Consider the following 15,525-nt stretch of genomic DNA (forward strand, 5'->3'; position numbering starts at 1 on the left):
CATAACTTCACAATTAATGGTAATGTTTATTTTAATACAGACTAAACAAAAACATTAATCGATACCATTGATACCATTTGTGAGTTTTATTTAACAGAAACAATTCGCATTTTCAACAGCACCACACATTTCCCCCAATTGATTGAATCACATTTCAACGTTAAATCGTTAAAGACCATACAATTTAACAGTGCAAATGTTAAAAAATACATTGACGAGACAAAATGAATGTTGATTAATAAACACTTTATTAAATTTCACTCCGTGTTTTGTCACAACCCATTTCTTAATTTAAACGAATGTTTAATTCACTGTATAATGTCTTTATTTATTTATTTGTTTATTTATTTTGGGCAGTGCAACATTTACCACCATGCTTATGTGTCACCTAAGAAAACATCGAGCCAAAGCACTCCTGTAAAACTGTGCTTGTCATAGCTCACAATGATAGATTTCAGTTTCCGCTGTGCTCTAATCCAAAACCCTTGTACAAGCAACACCAAGTCACATGGCTTGGTCAATGAGAATCAAGGGTATGAGGTCAGAAATCAGAGTCAGATCATGTAAGCGCAAACATGAGATCAGATCAGACACCAATCACATCCATTTTTTAAAAAATCAACCAAAAAGTTTGTAATTCTGAATTCAACCTGCATTTGCAGTAGTCACAATGATTTTCCTTGAGGTATCATTTGTGCACTTAATTCACACCGGTGGTGACAACAGACAGTCTTCCTGTCACTTGCGCAGCAATAGTTAGTAAATTTCTCTTTCAGTAGCTGTCGATACTTGTGACGGTTGCAGTAGAACAAACTATTTCTTTCTAAAAATGCTTGAATTTCATCCTGCGTGAGACAATGCTCCTCATCTGAAGTTACTTCAGAATCATCCTGCAAGAAAAGAACAACCCGAGTCAAGGATTTGACAACACCAAATCTAGCTAGAGGACTGTCACTTACCAAGAGGTCCGCTAGACTTTTGTTGGCCTCTAATGGTATGGAATTAAGGCTGAAGTTCTTTCCACATACTGTCCATGGAAGCTGTTGTGCAAAACTGGCCATCTTCTCACCACATAAGGAGGAATTTAGCTCTTTGGTTTGGCTAACGTTGGATGGTGGCACAGTGTGTCTTTCATATATGTGTCCCTGTTGACATATTTCATACTTGGGTTGGTCCACTGGCTCAAACCAACACTTGGAACCCATTCAATTTCACTTACCTGTTTATGACGTAAACCACTTCCCTTCCTTTTCTTCTTTTTACCCTTGCATTGAGGCTTATCCTCAGAGTGTGGCCAACAATCAACACAACTGTCTGTTGCCTCCTCCTCCTTTTTGTCATCAGCATAGTCGTGTTCATTGGACTCACCTTCAGAGAAATGATGGAAATACAATGACCAAAAGGATTTCAGATGCAGCGGTTGACCAAAAGGATTTCAAAAAGCGGTTGATATCTGACCTGCTTCCTCATGGTTGCAGAGTCCCTCGGAGCAGGCGACATCAGAACCTTCTCGTGACCCGCCCTGACTGCCCTCAATACTTGAGGAGTAACCGCAATCACTCCCAGCAAAAATTGAAAAAGGATGTAGAATACACACTTGTTTCCCTCCTTTACTTGTTAATGTGAGTTTCGGGTGATTGGTGGTTGTCTTGTGTGGATGTTGACCCTGTTTGTCTGAACAACTAAAGGATTTGCATGCATTAGAAGGAATTTTCTCCCCCTCATCGCAGGCAGGACAGGTACCGTCCTCGGACTCGAGAGACCCCTATAACAAAGGGAAAGCATGGAGGTGCTCTAAGACAGGATTTTACATGAAAGTGCGGCCATGGCTAAATTTACACTGCTTTATCTTACAAGAAAAAAAAAAGCAGTCAGTCCTGCATAAAGCCTTCACTTACAATTATGATGAACTTCATCTTGCAGCATGACAATGATAAGTCATTTGTCAACACAAATCCAAATCAACAAAAGAATGGCTTCACCAGATACAGCTTTGCAAATGCCCCAGACTTGAAGCTGATTAAACGTTTGTGGGGTGATTTAAAGCGGACTCGGCGCAGGAGATGCCCTCACAATTAGACTGATTTAGGGCATTTTAGCAGGGAAGAGTGAGCAAATAGAGCAAATAGTGCCATTTGTCACATCGAAATGTGCCACGCGGACAGAAAAAAAAACCCCTTTCATAAAAACCAAAGGTCAGCAACATCATATTAAGGGTGAGCAGTTTTCCCTCTGCTCTGACCCTCTTGGCGCATACGGTGATGCTAAGTGTGAACCACGCACACTACATTTCTAAACTCATTCCTTCCTTTCCACACAAATTTAATCTACAAACAGAACACACCATTCCCACTTCTCTTAGAGTTTCAGTGGTGGAAGGGTGCACACTCAGTTATTCTACGATAGTTTGAAGCATACACTCACCACCGACGCAGCCCACATGATTTGTTCTGTTTTAACATATAGGTGGGTTGAATTTTATTCTTACTTATCGACATCATGAAACTTTTTTTTTTTTTAATCTCGGGTTTTGCACAGGTGCGAGACTGCTTTTACCGCTATGTGCATATCTGATGTTGCTCACTGTGGTCCAAGGGATGCTCAGTGAGTTTGTGTGAAGGCTCAGTCACATAGAAAATTCGAGCGAATATTGTGGGTGAACATATTCATGCAACCAAGTTGTGTTGTACACCCCGAAACATGATTGAATTTTCTTTTATTGCGGTTCAGGTTATCCGTCACACCGGTTGAAAAAAGTATTGGAATCATTTAACTTGTTCGCTTTGTTTTTCCTCTTGCAGACTTGCAGTGTAAATCCAGCCAATGTATTTTCAGCTTACCTCATCAAGATCCTTTTCCTTGATCTCTGCTTCCTGATCCAAGATGTCCAAGCCACACCTGTTTCTGCGGCGATTTTTTCGCTTTTGCCTCTTTTTCTCCTGCTTAAGCTGTTTTGCTCTCTCCTTCTCCGAGAGCTCCTCGACAAACTGCTCAAGCCTACTGATCCCTTGCATCTTCTCCACTGCCATCTAGGGACATATGGTTCTCCGTATTAGCAATTTTATCACAATCCCATAGCACAGTTTGTCAGCTTCGTGGACACCAACTCAATGGATCTCGAAGCACATACCTCAAAGCTTTTCCGTAACTCATCAATGCCCACGTGGAACAATATTTGCCACGTCTGCTCCTCCGCTCGTAGTTTCTGCCAAATCTTATGCAGACGCTCAGAGAGGTGAATGCCTAAACATGTCAGGACTTCTTCCTGTGCAGTATCAATGGTCTTGGCATGTCGGCTTCTGTAATTAAAAGGACCAAATGACACAAAATGGTTCAAATGACAGATTACACAGGTTGTCAGATGAGTAACGTTCACTTACTCAGAGGCTCCTGCAAATTCAGGTTCTGCCCGGCTTAAGAGACGAGCAATAAAGTCTGTCTCGTAGCACACCTGAATGTGGTGCTCACAAGGGCAGCAACACAATCCCTCATACAAGGCAGCGCAATAGTCCTTCTCCTCACTGCTATCAACTTCCCCGATCAGGATATCGTATGCCCGCATGACTTTAGTCTTACAGTCAGTGCACAACCTGAAATGGAATAGGGAGTTGTTTTTTCAACGAACACCCGAATAAAGACGGTGACATTTTGAATATAAAGGGTGTCAGTCAAACATTACCCGTGTTTTTGCAAGTGTGTATCCAGCGTCTCTAAAAGACGGGCACAATCGACGAGTAACACTTCAGCCCTGCACTCCTGAGACATCCGCTCCCACACATCCATCCAACTTCCCCTGGAAGTGAACACAACACTATTATCAAATAAAATTAAAACACACTTTAAAAGAAAAAAAACCTGCCACACTTGTAGAGAGCAGTGACTGAATGAGCACATGCTTGGATCTTGATAGCTAAAAGGAGCTTTCATCTGGAATTTCACCTTGACCCAAAGCAAGTAAGGAGCGAAATCTTGGAAATAGAAGGAGGGCATGTCAAAATTTTTGACATTACAATAATTTCACGGTTGAAACAATAGTCAATTCTTGCTAAAAGGATCTCACTAAGTTACATATATGATTCAAATATTGAGGGTGAATGACATTCAGTCGAAATGAAAATGCATTTTGGATGTTTGAATTAGGGGCCCACCGATATTGATTTTTTGAGGCTGATGCAGATTCTTCACAGGGGAAAATAAAAACATTACCGTATTTAAAAAATGTGTAATGCATAAAAAAACCCACTGCACTGTAATGACAACCATTTTCATGTGTTACCAGTGGTTTATGTCATGTTAAACACCTTAATGTTGCACGACATTTTCATTTAATTCTTTTTTTAAACAAGCTTTGACGTTTTGTTGTGTTTAAAGTGTAATACTGTAGTGACATCCAGCTCATTCCAACTTTTTCAGTTGGTCGCACCAACACCAACACTCATTAAATATATTGTGACATGAGTGAGCAGATAGACCACATATTGTAATTACCGTCAGTAAAATAGCAAAATAGGGCAAACTAATCTCATCCCCATCATTGTTCTTGATGTATGTCATCTTTTATAGATGAATAGAAAGCCCATGTTATTCAGAGATTTGCTGCTATTAAAGTTGCAACACAGGAATTTGCTTGCACGCGCACAGACCGAGACAGAGAGAAGAGAATGTCCTTACCGCACAGGTCTGATCTTATTTGTGTCCAAGGAGTGTAACTGGCATCGGCTGCTCTTCTTACTTTTTGGAATGGCATCAATTACATCATTCAACTTTGACCTGTTTAAAAAGAAAGAAATAAACGACACAACCATCACCTAACTGACATTAAACATGATTTCTTTTTGTAGTGTAATCACGAAACAAACCATATTTGAATTAATAAACATACAAATTATTTCTTTTTGGACACATGGAGACTGTGAAAATAAATATTTGTTACCCTTGGATGTAGAGGAGGCTGTACAGCTTCTTTACATCTGATAAACAAGCCTTGGTGACAGACAGCATACCCATAGGGTTCAATGTGAGCGGCTCAAAGGGTGGGGTCCCCGATTCCACTAAATGGGAGAACAGCCGCTCCACACTACGTCTGCAGCCGACACACGGCACCAGCTGAGATAACGCTTTGCACACCTCTCTGGACACCACCGACAAGGCCGCAGTCAAGTCCTGTTGCTTCAACTTGGAGTGACCCTAAAGGCAGAGGGAACATATTTCTGTTCAAACTAAAGCAAGAAATGCATGCAACAAAGCTGGGAGAAGTCCTAATGTACCAACCTCTGTGAATTGTTTCCAATGGGAACTCCTAATTACTTGTTTGTCTACATCCATGACATCATCATAAAATTCCATCACCATCTGTCAACAAGAGAAATTATATCAGAACTCCTAATAATGTACATTGCTCAGTCTTGCTTAGAATGGATTCCAATTAAATGCAGAACAATTGGGAAGGATTCGATGGAAAAACATGCTTCATAGGTAAACTGCAAACTCTAAATTGTATGAGACCTGCTACCCTTGTGTCATTGGATAAACGGGTGACCCATAACTACGCCCCTGCATGGGGATAATCTAACGTCTTACATTAAAAACATATTTTTCATGTGAGTTAGACTCATCCAAGGATCCTTACCGTCAAGGACTCATCAATATACAGAGGAAACTGTCTGGCAAGAAACGGGTAGTCCTCTTCATTATCCTTGCATACTGCTACCAGACGTGCCATGGCGTTTTCCCCACCTTCAAACACAGCTCACCTGTAGGTTTCACATGGAAGATCCAGTAAATGCATTGAACATTGACTCGGGACAAGGCAAACCTATTCTAGGTCACCATGAGCGACATTAACAACGTTTCCCCTACTGTTTGTGTTTTCTGATAGAAAACCGAGACAACGGATTATTTCTAATTTTGCCAATGGAGTAAACAGCTGAATACAACCACTTACACTTGGTTTGACCTACATTTAGTGTTAAGCGGTTTAAGTAGCAATAAGCGGAATGACCAAGAAGAGACATGGTCCAATACAATGTAGGTTATGAGTTTTTTAAGCATTAAGTGCATTTATGTCGTGGATACGATACTTGGGTGCAATTTTCGAGGCGACGTCATGCTAACGTTAAATCGGCTGGCCAGGAAACAGCGACGAGTTAACCTCACTGGTGAACCATTCACACGCTGACGTAACAGTGCGGCCGTGTGATAGCTATACGTCGAAAATTATAGTAGATGAAGAAAAATAGTATGCAGTTATCATTTGCTTTGTTATTGTTGTTTTTTTGTTACCGGTGGACGCAAGAAAACCTGGCAACCCACTTGTTAGCATGGCTGCCCAGCACCGCTAGCATAAGCGAGCTCGCTAATGTAAATTCACCAGTAGAGACGTGCAAAGCTTCTGTCCACGTGGCATTTTTCGGTAACATTGCGCGTACTTTATGTTTCTGGTCTGTGATAATAATATGTCATTTTACGGAGGACACAAAGTTTGAACTCACCCGATTTTGCAAAGTTACTTAGCACAACTGAGTGAGCGCGGCTTGACGTGAGTTAATGCTGCGTTCTAGTTACTTTTGGAAGTCGGACTTTCCAGAATCATGGCGGGGGAAAGGGAGTGGAACGCCTATTTCAGTCTCTGGCGTCAAATTTCAAGATGGCCACCAGACGTAACTTTTAGAACGTCTTCCTCACACCGGTGCTGTCATAATCCAAAAATGATCATAACGAAAAATGAGTTAATCATAATTTAGAGTCTCCAAGCAATCCGTGACGTGACATTTAAGTGTTTCAACCATTTAGGAAATACAACCGCAGTAATTTCCACACATACCTTTCATAATTTATGTACGTGTGTTCTTTGGAGTGTTTTGATGTGTCCTTCCAGAGCTATGTCATATCATTGACGTTGACGGTACGTGGGTGTGGGGATTTCGACAAAACCTCATACTTGAAATATATTGTTGTTACTTGAATACATAATCAACGCTTGATGATTAATTCAACGGTGACCCCACCTCTCTGTGACCAGCCATACACGCTCTCAGTTGCGATAGTAGTGGCAAAAAGGGGCGAAACCACACACAGGGAGACAAGGCAGAATGAACTCAAAACTAAAGGTATTTATTTTCCAAAAATAAAATGAAAGGTAAAGTTGCCATGTGTTATCAAAATACTAAATGAATAGATGTCCAAAAGACGAAACACAACATGCCAAACCAAAAACAGGAATGAACCATGTAACAGGAATACAGTAACAAAAATATCAATGATCTGTGGTGGGCTGTAAAAGACAACTAAATACAAGCAAACTAACGAGACAACAAGGAACCCGTGGACAAGATATAATTGCTTTGAGGGAGCAATCCAAACAAAACAGAATCATGACAGTTTCTGTAAAAGACAACTAAATACAAGCAAACTAACGAGACAACAAGGAACCCGTGGACAAGATATAATTGCTTTGAGGGAGCAATCCAAACAAAACAGAATCATGACAGTAAAATGTTTTCAGGTGTTAAATCATTCAAAATGACAGCTGCCACATTAAACCCTGACATTTAAACAAACATTTTAGAATCGTACAGTTATCCCAGAGAGGTAAAAAAATGTATTACTAAGCAATTTACGAACATGTACAACAATAAAAAACATACTGAAAATAAACTGCTAGAACCAAGAGTGTCCACAAAGCAATTAGTCAGAATTGTAAATAGATTTGCAACCAAGAAAAACAACATTTGATTTCTATTGACAGCTTGAATGAAACACAATGAGTCAGTCTCATCTTTCTTTTGTTGGGTGCCTGAATATGAATTCCATGATGATGGTACAAAGTGACAACCTGATGCTGTTTTTGAAAAGAGTACGATCAAATCAATGAGGCCAATAGATGATATAAAAAGCAGAGACAGTGCTACACTCCACAGGCAAAAAGGTAGATTTGCTAAGCGGCGAGACACTGGCTCCACGAAAGTCTGACACATGTACAAAGCAGCAAATAGTGCAAAAGTTCCCATTAGGAGGTTAAAAACGACTTTGACCCAATCTCTGACAAGGGATCTCAGCTGCATGATGTAACATCCTATTTGGACTCCTGCCATGTAGATGGCAACATACCCTGCTATGGAGAAAATGCCCTCCTTGTTAGCATGTAGGAAGTCCTTCTCTCTGTCATTGTTGTGCATGATAAACGCCTTGAGGCCTGTTATATCCAGAGAAAACTGATAAACACAACTTATGACAAGGGCCAAGATCCACGAGTGTTTTGCTGGTACAACAAGCAAAAGCATTTTGGTCACCACTCTGACAATGGCCAACGTGAAGAAAAAATTCCAGTGGACGCCATATTCAGTAACATGTTCTTGGTAGTCCCTCAGTTTGACAAAAAAAAGTCGTGCTACACCGAGAACAACCAGGGGCCAGATGGACAGGAGCTGTTTGCAGATATATTTCATCTTGGAGTCATAAACACTCTTACCACGTGCTTCAGGGCACACTAGGCCATTTGCAAAGATGAATGCTCCGACACCAAAATCCATAACACCTGTTCCATAAGTTTCTGTTTTGGCATACCGCCTTGGGAAGACGGGAAAGTCTACAGCCAGAATACTGATGGCTGTTTGCACATTTACCATCACTCTAAAGATGGTCACAAAAGGAACCTGTTTGAAATGAACAGTCCTGTTGAGGAAGGTGCTGAGAGATGTTTGACGTTGACTATTGTAGATGTGACAAAGCACACATAACAAAACAAAAGCAAAGCTCAAGACCACCTGGAGAAGATGGTCGCTCAGGATGGTGCAAGACAGGACGAGGGGAAGGACCAGTACCAAGTAATCAAGGAGCAGGTGAGAAATCCTTGGAAAAGGCAGAGGTAGCTTCCCCTCCGCTTGATGGTAGACAATTAGAATGAGTCCTCGGTTGAGAATGCATAGCGGCGTGAGAAATGAGCCCACAACCACTTCCTCTAAACTTGTTCCGTTCAGATTTCTGACAAATGCTTCTTTCAGTTCCTTTTGAGACATGGCCTGAAAACAGAAAAATAAAATACACGATTGACATTGGAAACTGATAAAAATAAAATCAAAATGATTTTTTTTTTTACTGGAGGCAAGTGAGGTTGGAAAACTATTCTGTGCATTATCATCGCTGAGAAATATACCTTTCATTAATTTTTAAATTTAGATGCACTGTATTATTCATCTATGTCTAAGTATTGTCTGAGAAAAATACATTTACTCATTGCGTAAATATGTATAGGATACTTTTCTGTTGTTGTTAAATGCTGTGGGAAGTACACCTGGCACTGAGGCAATTTGTAGCCCTGAAGAAAAGCCAATGTTATATGACTAAGGGTTTAGATGTCTGGATTTTGTGACGAGTTTAAAAAAAATCTTTGAAAACACACAAATCGTCGGGATTCACTGTCAATAGTTTAAAAAAAATGGCAAAGCATGATGTAGAATCAACAACAGACTTCAACCTTGATTAATTGACCTAACTGGTAGAAAAATAAAAATGTCAATATAGTTTCAATATCTGCTTGCTCTCTGGGTAGGCTACAAGGAAGATAACCTCGAACCCCTTTGTCTTTTATAACTTTAATTTTCTTTACATTTTATCAAAAGAAATTTCCTTCCAATAGTTTTAACTTAATTAGGTTTTTTTTTTTGTTGGTTTCTTTTTCGATGTGAAACGAGAGTTCAGTGTGTTGGCCCCCCCTTTTTTTATTTCTGTTAAGTTGCAGAATAAATGTGATAAAATGAGATGATGGACGTGTTTGTGTTAAAGATGCAAGACAGTTCCATGTAACGTCACAACTAGACACTGTGCTAAAGTCTCTTATGAAAGATTGTCTTAAAATAATACTGATGACCTATTACTTTCGGTTTGAAAGAAAAACACGAACTTTTTATCACAAGTATTGCACAAGGTCAGGATAACTCAGTGCATCCAAAGTAGATGCAACTAAAAGTTCTTTGTCTTGTTTTCAGTACTCACCACATGTTGATCTGCAACGCATCTGCCAAAATACGTTTTGCTGCAGATGATATGCAGTACTGTACTGTATTGTGCAGCATCTGTGTGACGTCACAACCCAAGTCTCCCTCTACTTCCCCATCTTCATGATGTCGCGTTCAAAGAGACTCAGATATTTGACTACCACATTTTTTGAACGTTTTTGAACGTTTTCAAAAAATGTGAACATCACTCGCGGGCAGTGTTTGCAGTTCGATATGATCGTATTAAGCGAAAACTGTTTACTTTTTTTATTTTTATTTTATAATACTTTTTTTGGTATCTTGGTAGACCTGTGACTGGATCATGTACAAGCACGCACGTGAAGTTACAAATTCAAAGAACATTATTCTTTAGCAGTTGCGTTCCCTAATTGTTATTTTGACTGCCTCAGTCAAGGGATTCTGTATTCAAATTTCAGCTCAGGCCTTCTTGTTGGGAGTTTGCATGTATGCTCCGGGTACAGCCGATTTCCTCCCACATTGACCCAAGAGCTGAACAAAAAGGGACCTCTCCACGGTCCTCCGGCAATGACACAAGACTTTACTTTTTCCAAAAATACATTTTAAATCAACAGAATTTATTGCCATCAATAAAATGATTCCTTTACCAAAATTTTATTGTAATTCCACAGAGATGTAAAACATATACAACAGTGCTGTTTGTAAACATGTAAAACAGCAGTACACATACAGAAAATAAATCAGTGCAATTAAGTGTGTTGACCAAGGTGTTGGCCATTCCTGTCAGGACATTTGAGAGCAGGAAATACAACAACTGATTCTTGTTGATGGCTTGAACAAGACACAATCCTTCCATCTCATCTTTCTTTTTGTGGGAGCCTGAATATGAATTCCATGATGATGGTACAAATTGACAGCCTGATGTTGTTTTGGCAAACAGTACAATTAAATCAACTAAACCAATGCATGATACAAAAAGGAGTGACTGAGCAACACTCCACAGGCAAAAAGGGAGATTAGCTAAACGGCGAGACACTGGCTCCACGAAAGTCTGACATATGCACAAAGCAGCAAATAGAGTGAGAGTTCCCATTAGGAGGTTAAAAACTGCTTTGAGCCAATCTCTGACGTGGGATCTTGGCTGCATCACGTAACATCCTACCTGCACCCCTGCCATGTAGATGGCAACATAACCCGCTAGGGAGAATATGCCCTCCTTGTTAGCGTGCAAGAAGTCCTTCTCTCTGTCATTGTTGTGCATGATGAAAGCCTTGAGGCCTGTTGTATCCAGAGCAAACTGATAAACACAACTTATGACAAGGGCCAAAATCCATGAATGTTTTGCTGGTACAACAACCAAAACCATGGATGTCAGAACCCTGACAAGGGCCAACGTGAAGAAAAAATTCCAATGGACACCATATTCAGTCACGTGCTCTTGGTAGTCGCTCAGTTTGACAAAAAAAAGTCGTGCTGCACCGAGAACAACCAGGGGCCAGATGGACAGGAGCTGTTTGCCGATATGTTTCATCTTGGATCCGTAGACATTCTTCCCACGTGCTTCAGGGCACACCAGACCATTCGCAAAGATGAATGCTCCGACACCAAAATCCATAACACCTGTTCCATAAGTTTCTGTTTTAGCATACCGCCTTGGGAAGACGCGAAAGTCTACAGCCAAAATACTGATGGCTGTTTGCACATTTACCATCACTCTAAAGATGGTCACAAAAGGAACCTGTTTGAAATGAACAGTCCTGTTGAGGAAGGTGCTGAGAGATGTTTGACGTTTACTATTGTAGATGTGACAAAGCACACAAAACAAAACAAAGGCAAAGCTCAAGACCACCTGGAGAAGATGGTCGCTCAGGATGGTGCAAGACAGGACGAGGGGAAGGACCAGCACAGAGTAATCAAGGAGCAGGTGAGAAATCCTTGGAAAAGGCAGAGGTAGATTCCCCTTCGCTTGATGGTAGAGGATCAGAATGAGCGCTCGGTTGAGGATGCATAGCGGCGTGACAAATGAGCCTATGACCACTTCCTGTAAACTTGTCCCATTGAGATTACTCACAAATGCTTCTTTAAGCTCCTTCTGAGACATGGCCTGCAAACAATAAAACAATAATTGACAACATGAAAAAAACCATCTAAGCATTTAAGTTGAGAGCAAAAGGACAACCTATCAGCTCCTTGTATAGACCTAATTAAAGTAACGTCTGAAGTGTTCACAATAGTGCTGAATCTCTTGGCATTTACTATTAGTCATGGCAGGTTTTGGGGCTTTCTAACATTATAGTTTCACACATGGCTGGACGACTAAATGATCTTATAAATTAATTCAACCTTAAGACAGTTTGGGAGGGTGAAAAAAACGATTGAAACAACAAACTGGAGAGCTTTTATTAGAAGGTCTTATTACCTTGGCCAAACTTAACGTACATCCGTAAGCCTATTGTACTTTCACTTTTGTTATTAAGAACCCACCACGTCTGAAGGCCGGAATACTCCTTGAAAAATGTCATCTGCGTCCTGTCCTAACGATTTCATCATAATTATTATTTGCAGTACTCTACTTACCATGATTTTGTCCAGACACAGAGTCACATAAATATTTGTATGTGAGGACGGATTGCCTCAAAATAAGTCAGATTTCCAAGCTGCAGGAATAGTTGCAGTGCAGGTCCTGATTTCTCAAACATCCGGAAGTCGAGCTGCAGCGGAAATTCAACGGCAGCTCCATGTGGACAATATAAGCTATCGTCATACTGTACTGTTTTGGGGAATTTCCGCGACCAAACCAAAACGAGAATAAAAATAAGAGTAATAATATGTGTACAGTTCTACAAAATGTAGCGAGCACAGAGTAAATTGAGACTTCATGATACTGAAATTGCGATTATGATGAGAATGTTCCATTTTATTAGAATTTTAATAACAGTTTGACATGATGGAATATCGTTTCGATGTATGCCATGTAAACAAGGGCTCACTTATTGAACATTTATGTAAATACTGTATTCATGAAACTTTATTGTATTGGAATTTTGTGTTCAAAATTACGCTACAGAAAACTTAAGACCAGCTTTCCGGAATATAAATTGGGTTTTCTTATCTTCTCCAGTCATTGAGATACAAGGGAACGTAAAGTTACACAGATTTATGAAACACAATGCATATTTACTTGAAGAAGGCAATCTGTCACATGTAATGTTGATCAAAACCGTTTCTATAGCATCTTCATTCTGCAAAAGTCAGCTTCTCTGGCTGGAAGAGCCGTTGCCTTTTCAACAATAGTGGTAAAATACAGTACTGCTGTTTTAATTGAAGCCATTTTTACAAAAGTATATTTTACTCCATTCAATTTACAAGGAGAACTAAAAACTGCATGGACCACAATTTTTTTTACCAAAACTTTACTGTGATTTTACAGAGGTGTAAAACATAAATAACAGTGAAATTTGTGAACATGTAAGACAGCAAGACACCGACAGAACATATGTCACTGCAATTAAGCGTGTTGATTAAGATGTTGGTCAATCCTGTCAAGACGTTTGAGAGCAGGAAATATAACAACTGATTCCTGTTAATGGTGTGAACAAGACAAAATCCTTCCAAGTCATCTTTCTTTTTATGTGAGCCTGAATATGAATCCCATGATGATGGCACAAAGTGACAGCGTGATGTTATTTTGGAAAAGAGTATAATCATTTCAACTAAACCAAAACATGATACAAACAGGAGAGATTGAGCAACAATCCAGAGGCAGAGAGGGAGATTAACTAAACGGCGAGACACTGGCTCCACAAATATCTGGCATGTGATTAAAGCAGCAAATACTGCAAGAGTTCCCATGAAGAGGTTAAAAACAGCTTTGAGCCATTCTCTGACGTGGGATCTTGGCTGCATCACGTAACATCCTACCTGGACTCCTGCCATGTAGATGGCAACATAACCTGCCAGGGAGAATATGCCCTCCTTGTTAGCGTGCAAGAAGTCCTTCTCTCTGTCATTGTTGTCCATGATGAAAGCTTTGAGGCCTGTTGTATCCAGAGCAAACTGATAACCACAACTTATGACAAGGGCCAAAATCCATGAATGTTTTGCTGGTACAACAACCAAAACCATGGATGTCAGAACCCTGACAAGGGCCAATGTGAAGAAAAAATTCCAATGGACACCATATTCAGTCACGTGCTCTTGGTAGTTGTTCATTTTGACAAAGACAAGGCGTGCTGCACCAAGAACAACCAGGGGCCAGACGGACAGGAGCTGTTTGCCGACATGTTTCATCTTGGATCCGTAAACATTCTTGCCACGTGCCTCTGGGCACACTAGGGCATTTCCGAAGATGAACCCTCCAGCACAAAAGTCCATAACACCTGTTCCAAAACTTTCTGTTTTAGCATATCGCCTTGGAAATACTTCAAAGTCTACAGCCAGAATACTAATGGCTGTTTGCACATTCAGCATTACCCTAAAAAAGGTCACAAAGGGAACCTGTTTGAAGTGAACAGTACTGTTGAGGAAGGTGCTAAGAGAGGACTGATGGTTACTATAATAGATATGAAAAAGGACACATAACAAAACAAAGGCAAAGCTCAAAACCACCTGCAGAAGATGACTGCTCAGGACGGTGCATGACAGGATGAGGGGAAGGACCATCAAGATGAAATCGAGAAACAGGTGAGAAATCCATGGAAACGGCAGCGGTAGATTCCCCTTAGCTTGGTGGTAGAGGATCAGAACGAGTGCTCGGTTGAGGAGGCATAGTGGGGTGAGAAATGAGCCAATGACCACTTCCTGTAAACTGGTCCCATTGAGGTTACTGACAAATGCTTCTTTCAGCTCCTTTTGAGACATGGCCTGAGAACATTAAAACAATTGACAACATGACAAAAATGTAAAAAGCAAGACCTCATAACACAAGTTACAACCAAAGTCTTCATATTATTTACATTTATTTGACATACAAGTATCATCCTAGCAGTCTTTCTCTATAAGGGGTTAAAAGTGCTCATTCTATTGGAAAAATAAAGTCTTCATTCGTAGATAACCTTATTATTATTACATACTGTACTTACGCAATTTTTGACACAATGCAGGCTCATAAATGTTGTACGATAGCAAGACAGGTTGCCTCGCAGATCTGAATCCAACCAGGATGCGTGTGGTTAAAAAAACCAAAACACACACACATTCGGATCAAGACATGCGCATGCGTATGTCAACCAGCACCTTGGAAAAATTCCAATGAAAAAAACCAAAACACACACACATTCGGATCAAGACATGTGCATGTGTATGTCAACCAGCACCTTGGGAAAATTCCAATGATGCTCAAACTGTACTTACAAAATCTTTGACACAAGGCAGGCTCATAAATGTTGTTTCACAGCAGGACAGGTTGGCTCGCAGATCTGAATCCAACCAGGATGCCTGTTGTTTAAAAAAAAACACACACACACATATGGAACAAGACATGCTCATGCAATATGTCGACCAACACCTTGGAAAAATGTCAATGCTACTCCTGTATGTTTTGTACATTTCT

At 40.3% G+C, this 15,525-nt stretch overlaps 4 protein-coding genes across 4 annotated transcripts; all 4 read right to left on the minus strand.

Moving 5' to 3' along the window:
* Positions 1 to 62: 62 nt before the first annotated feature.
* Positions 63 to 6,579, minus strand: ggnbp2 (gametogenetin binding protein 2). The gene is made up of 13 exons (XM_086131377.1): positions 6,492 to 6,579; positions 5,630 to 5,753; positions 5,272 to 5,352; positions 4,934 to 5,187; positions 4,672 to 4,770; positions 3,680 to 3,793; positions 3,381 to 3,590; positions 3,131 to 3,299; positions 2,841 to 3,029; positions 1,459 to 1,765; positions 1,220 to 1,368; positions 960 to 1,145; positions 63 to 890 (listed from the first exon to the last, which is right to left on the minus strand). Exons 2-13 carry the CDS (start codon positions 5,720 to 5,722, stop codon positions 666 to 668), a joined length of 2,076 nt encoding a protein of 691 aa, XP_085987503.1. The 5' UTR covers positions 5,723 to 5,753; positions 6,492 to 6,579; the 3' UTR covers positions 63 to 665.
* Positions 6,580 to 7,092: 513 nt separating this feature from the next.
* Positions 7,093 to 10,070, minus strand: LOC147193609 (glucosaminyl-phosphatidylinositol-acyltransferase PIGW-like). Its single transcript, XM_086131378.1, is given in 3 exon segments — positions 7,093 to 7,598; positions 7,601 to 9,020; positions 9,994 to 10,070. Coding segments are annotated over 2 exon segments (1,452 nt in total). The 5' UTR covers positions 9,018 to 9,020; positions 9,994 to 10,070; the 3' UTR covers positions 7,093 to 7,563.
* Positions 10,071 to 10,604: 534 nt separating this feature from the next.
* LOC147193610 (glucosaminyl-phosphatidylinositol-acyltransferase PIGW-like) lies at positions 10,605 to 12,686 on the minus strand. Its single transcript, XM_086130219.1, has 2 exons — positions 12,552 to 12,686; positions 10,605 to 12,078 (listed from the first exon to the last, which is right to left on the minus strand). The coding sequence occupies exons 1-2, from the start codon at positions 12,552 to 12,554 to the stop codon at positions 10,618 to 10,620; spliced, it is 1,464 nt and encodes a 487-aa protein (XP_085986345.1). The 5' UTR covers positions 12,555 to 12,686; the 3' UTR covers positions 10,605 to 10,617.
* A 277-nt stretch (positions 12,687 to 12,963) lies between these two features.
* On the minus strand, positions 12,964 to 15,125 carry LOC147193611 (glucosaminyl-phosphatidylinositol-acyltransferase PIGW-like). Its single transcript, XM_086131156.1, has 2 exons — positions 15,056 to 15,125; positions 12,964 to 14,837 (listed from the first exon to the last, which is right to left on the minus strand). The coding sequence occupies exons 1-2, from the start codon at positions 15,080 to 15,082 to the stop codon at positions 13,377 to 13,379; spliced, it is 1,488 nt and encodes a 495-aa protein (XP_085987282.1). The 5' UTR covers positions 15,083 to 15,125; the 3' UTR covers positions 12,964 to 13,376.
* Between the last annotated feature and the right edge of the window lie 400 nt (positions 15,126 to 15,525).

This window comes from Hippocampus guttulatus, chromosome 15, assembly GCF_054856545.1.
Source record: "Hippocampus guttulatus isolate MCC_2025c chromosome 15, RoL_Hgut_1.0, whole genome shotgun sequence".
In the NCBI taxonomy this organism is placed as follows: domain Eukaryota; kingdom Metazoa; phylum Chordata; class Actinopteri; order Syngnathiformes; family Syngnathidae; genus Hippocampus; species Hippocampus guttulatus.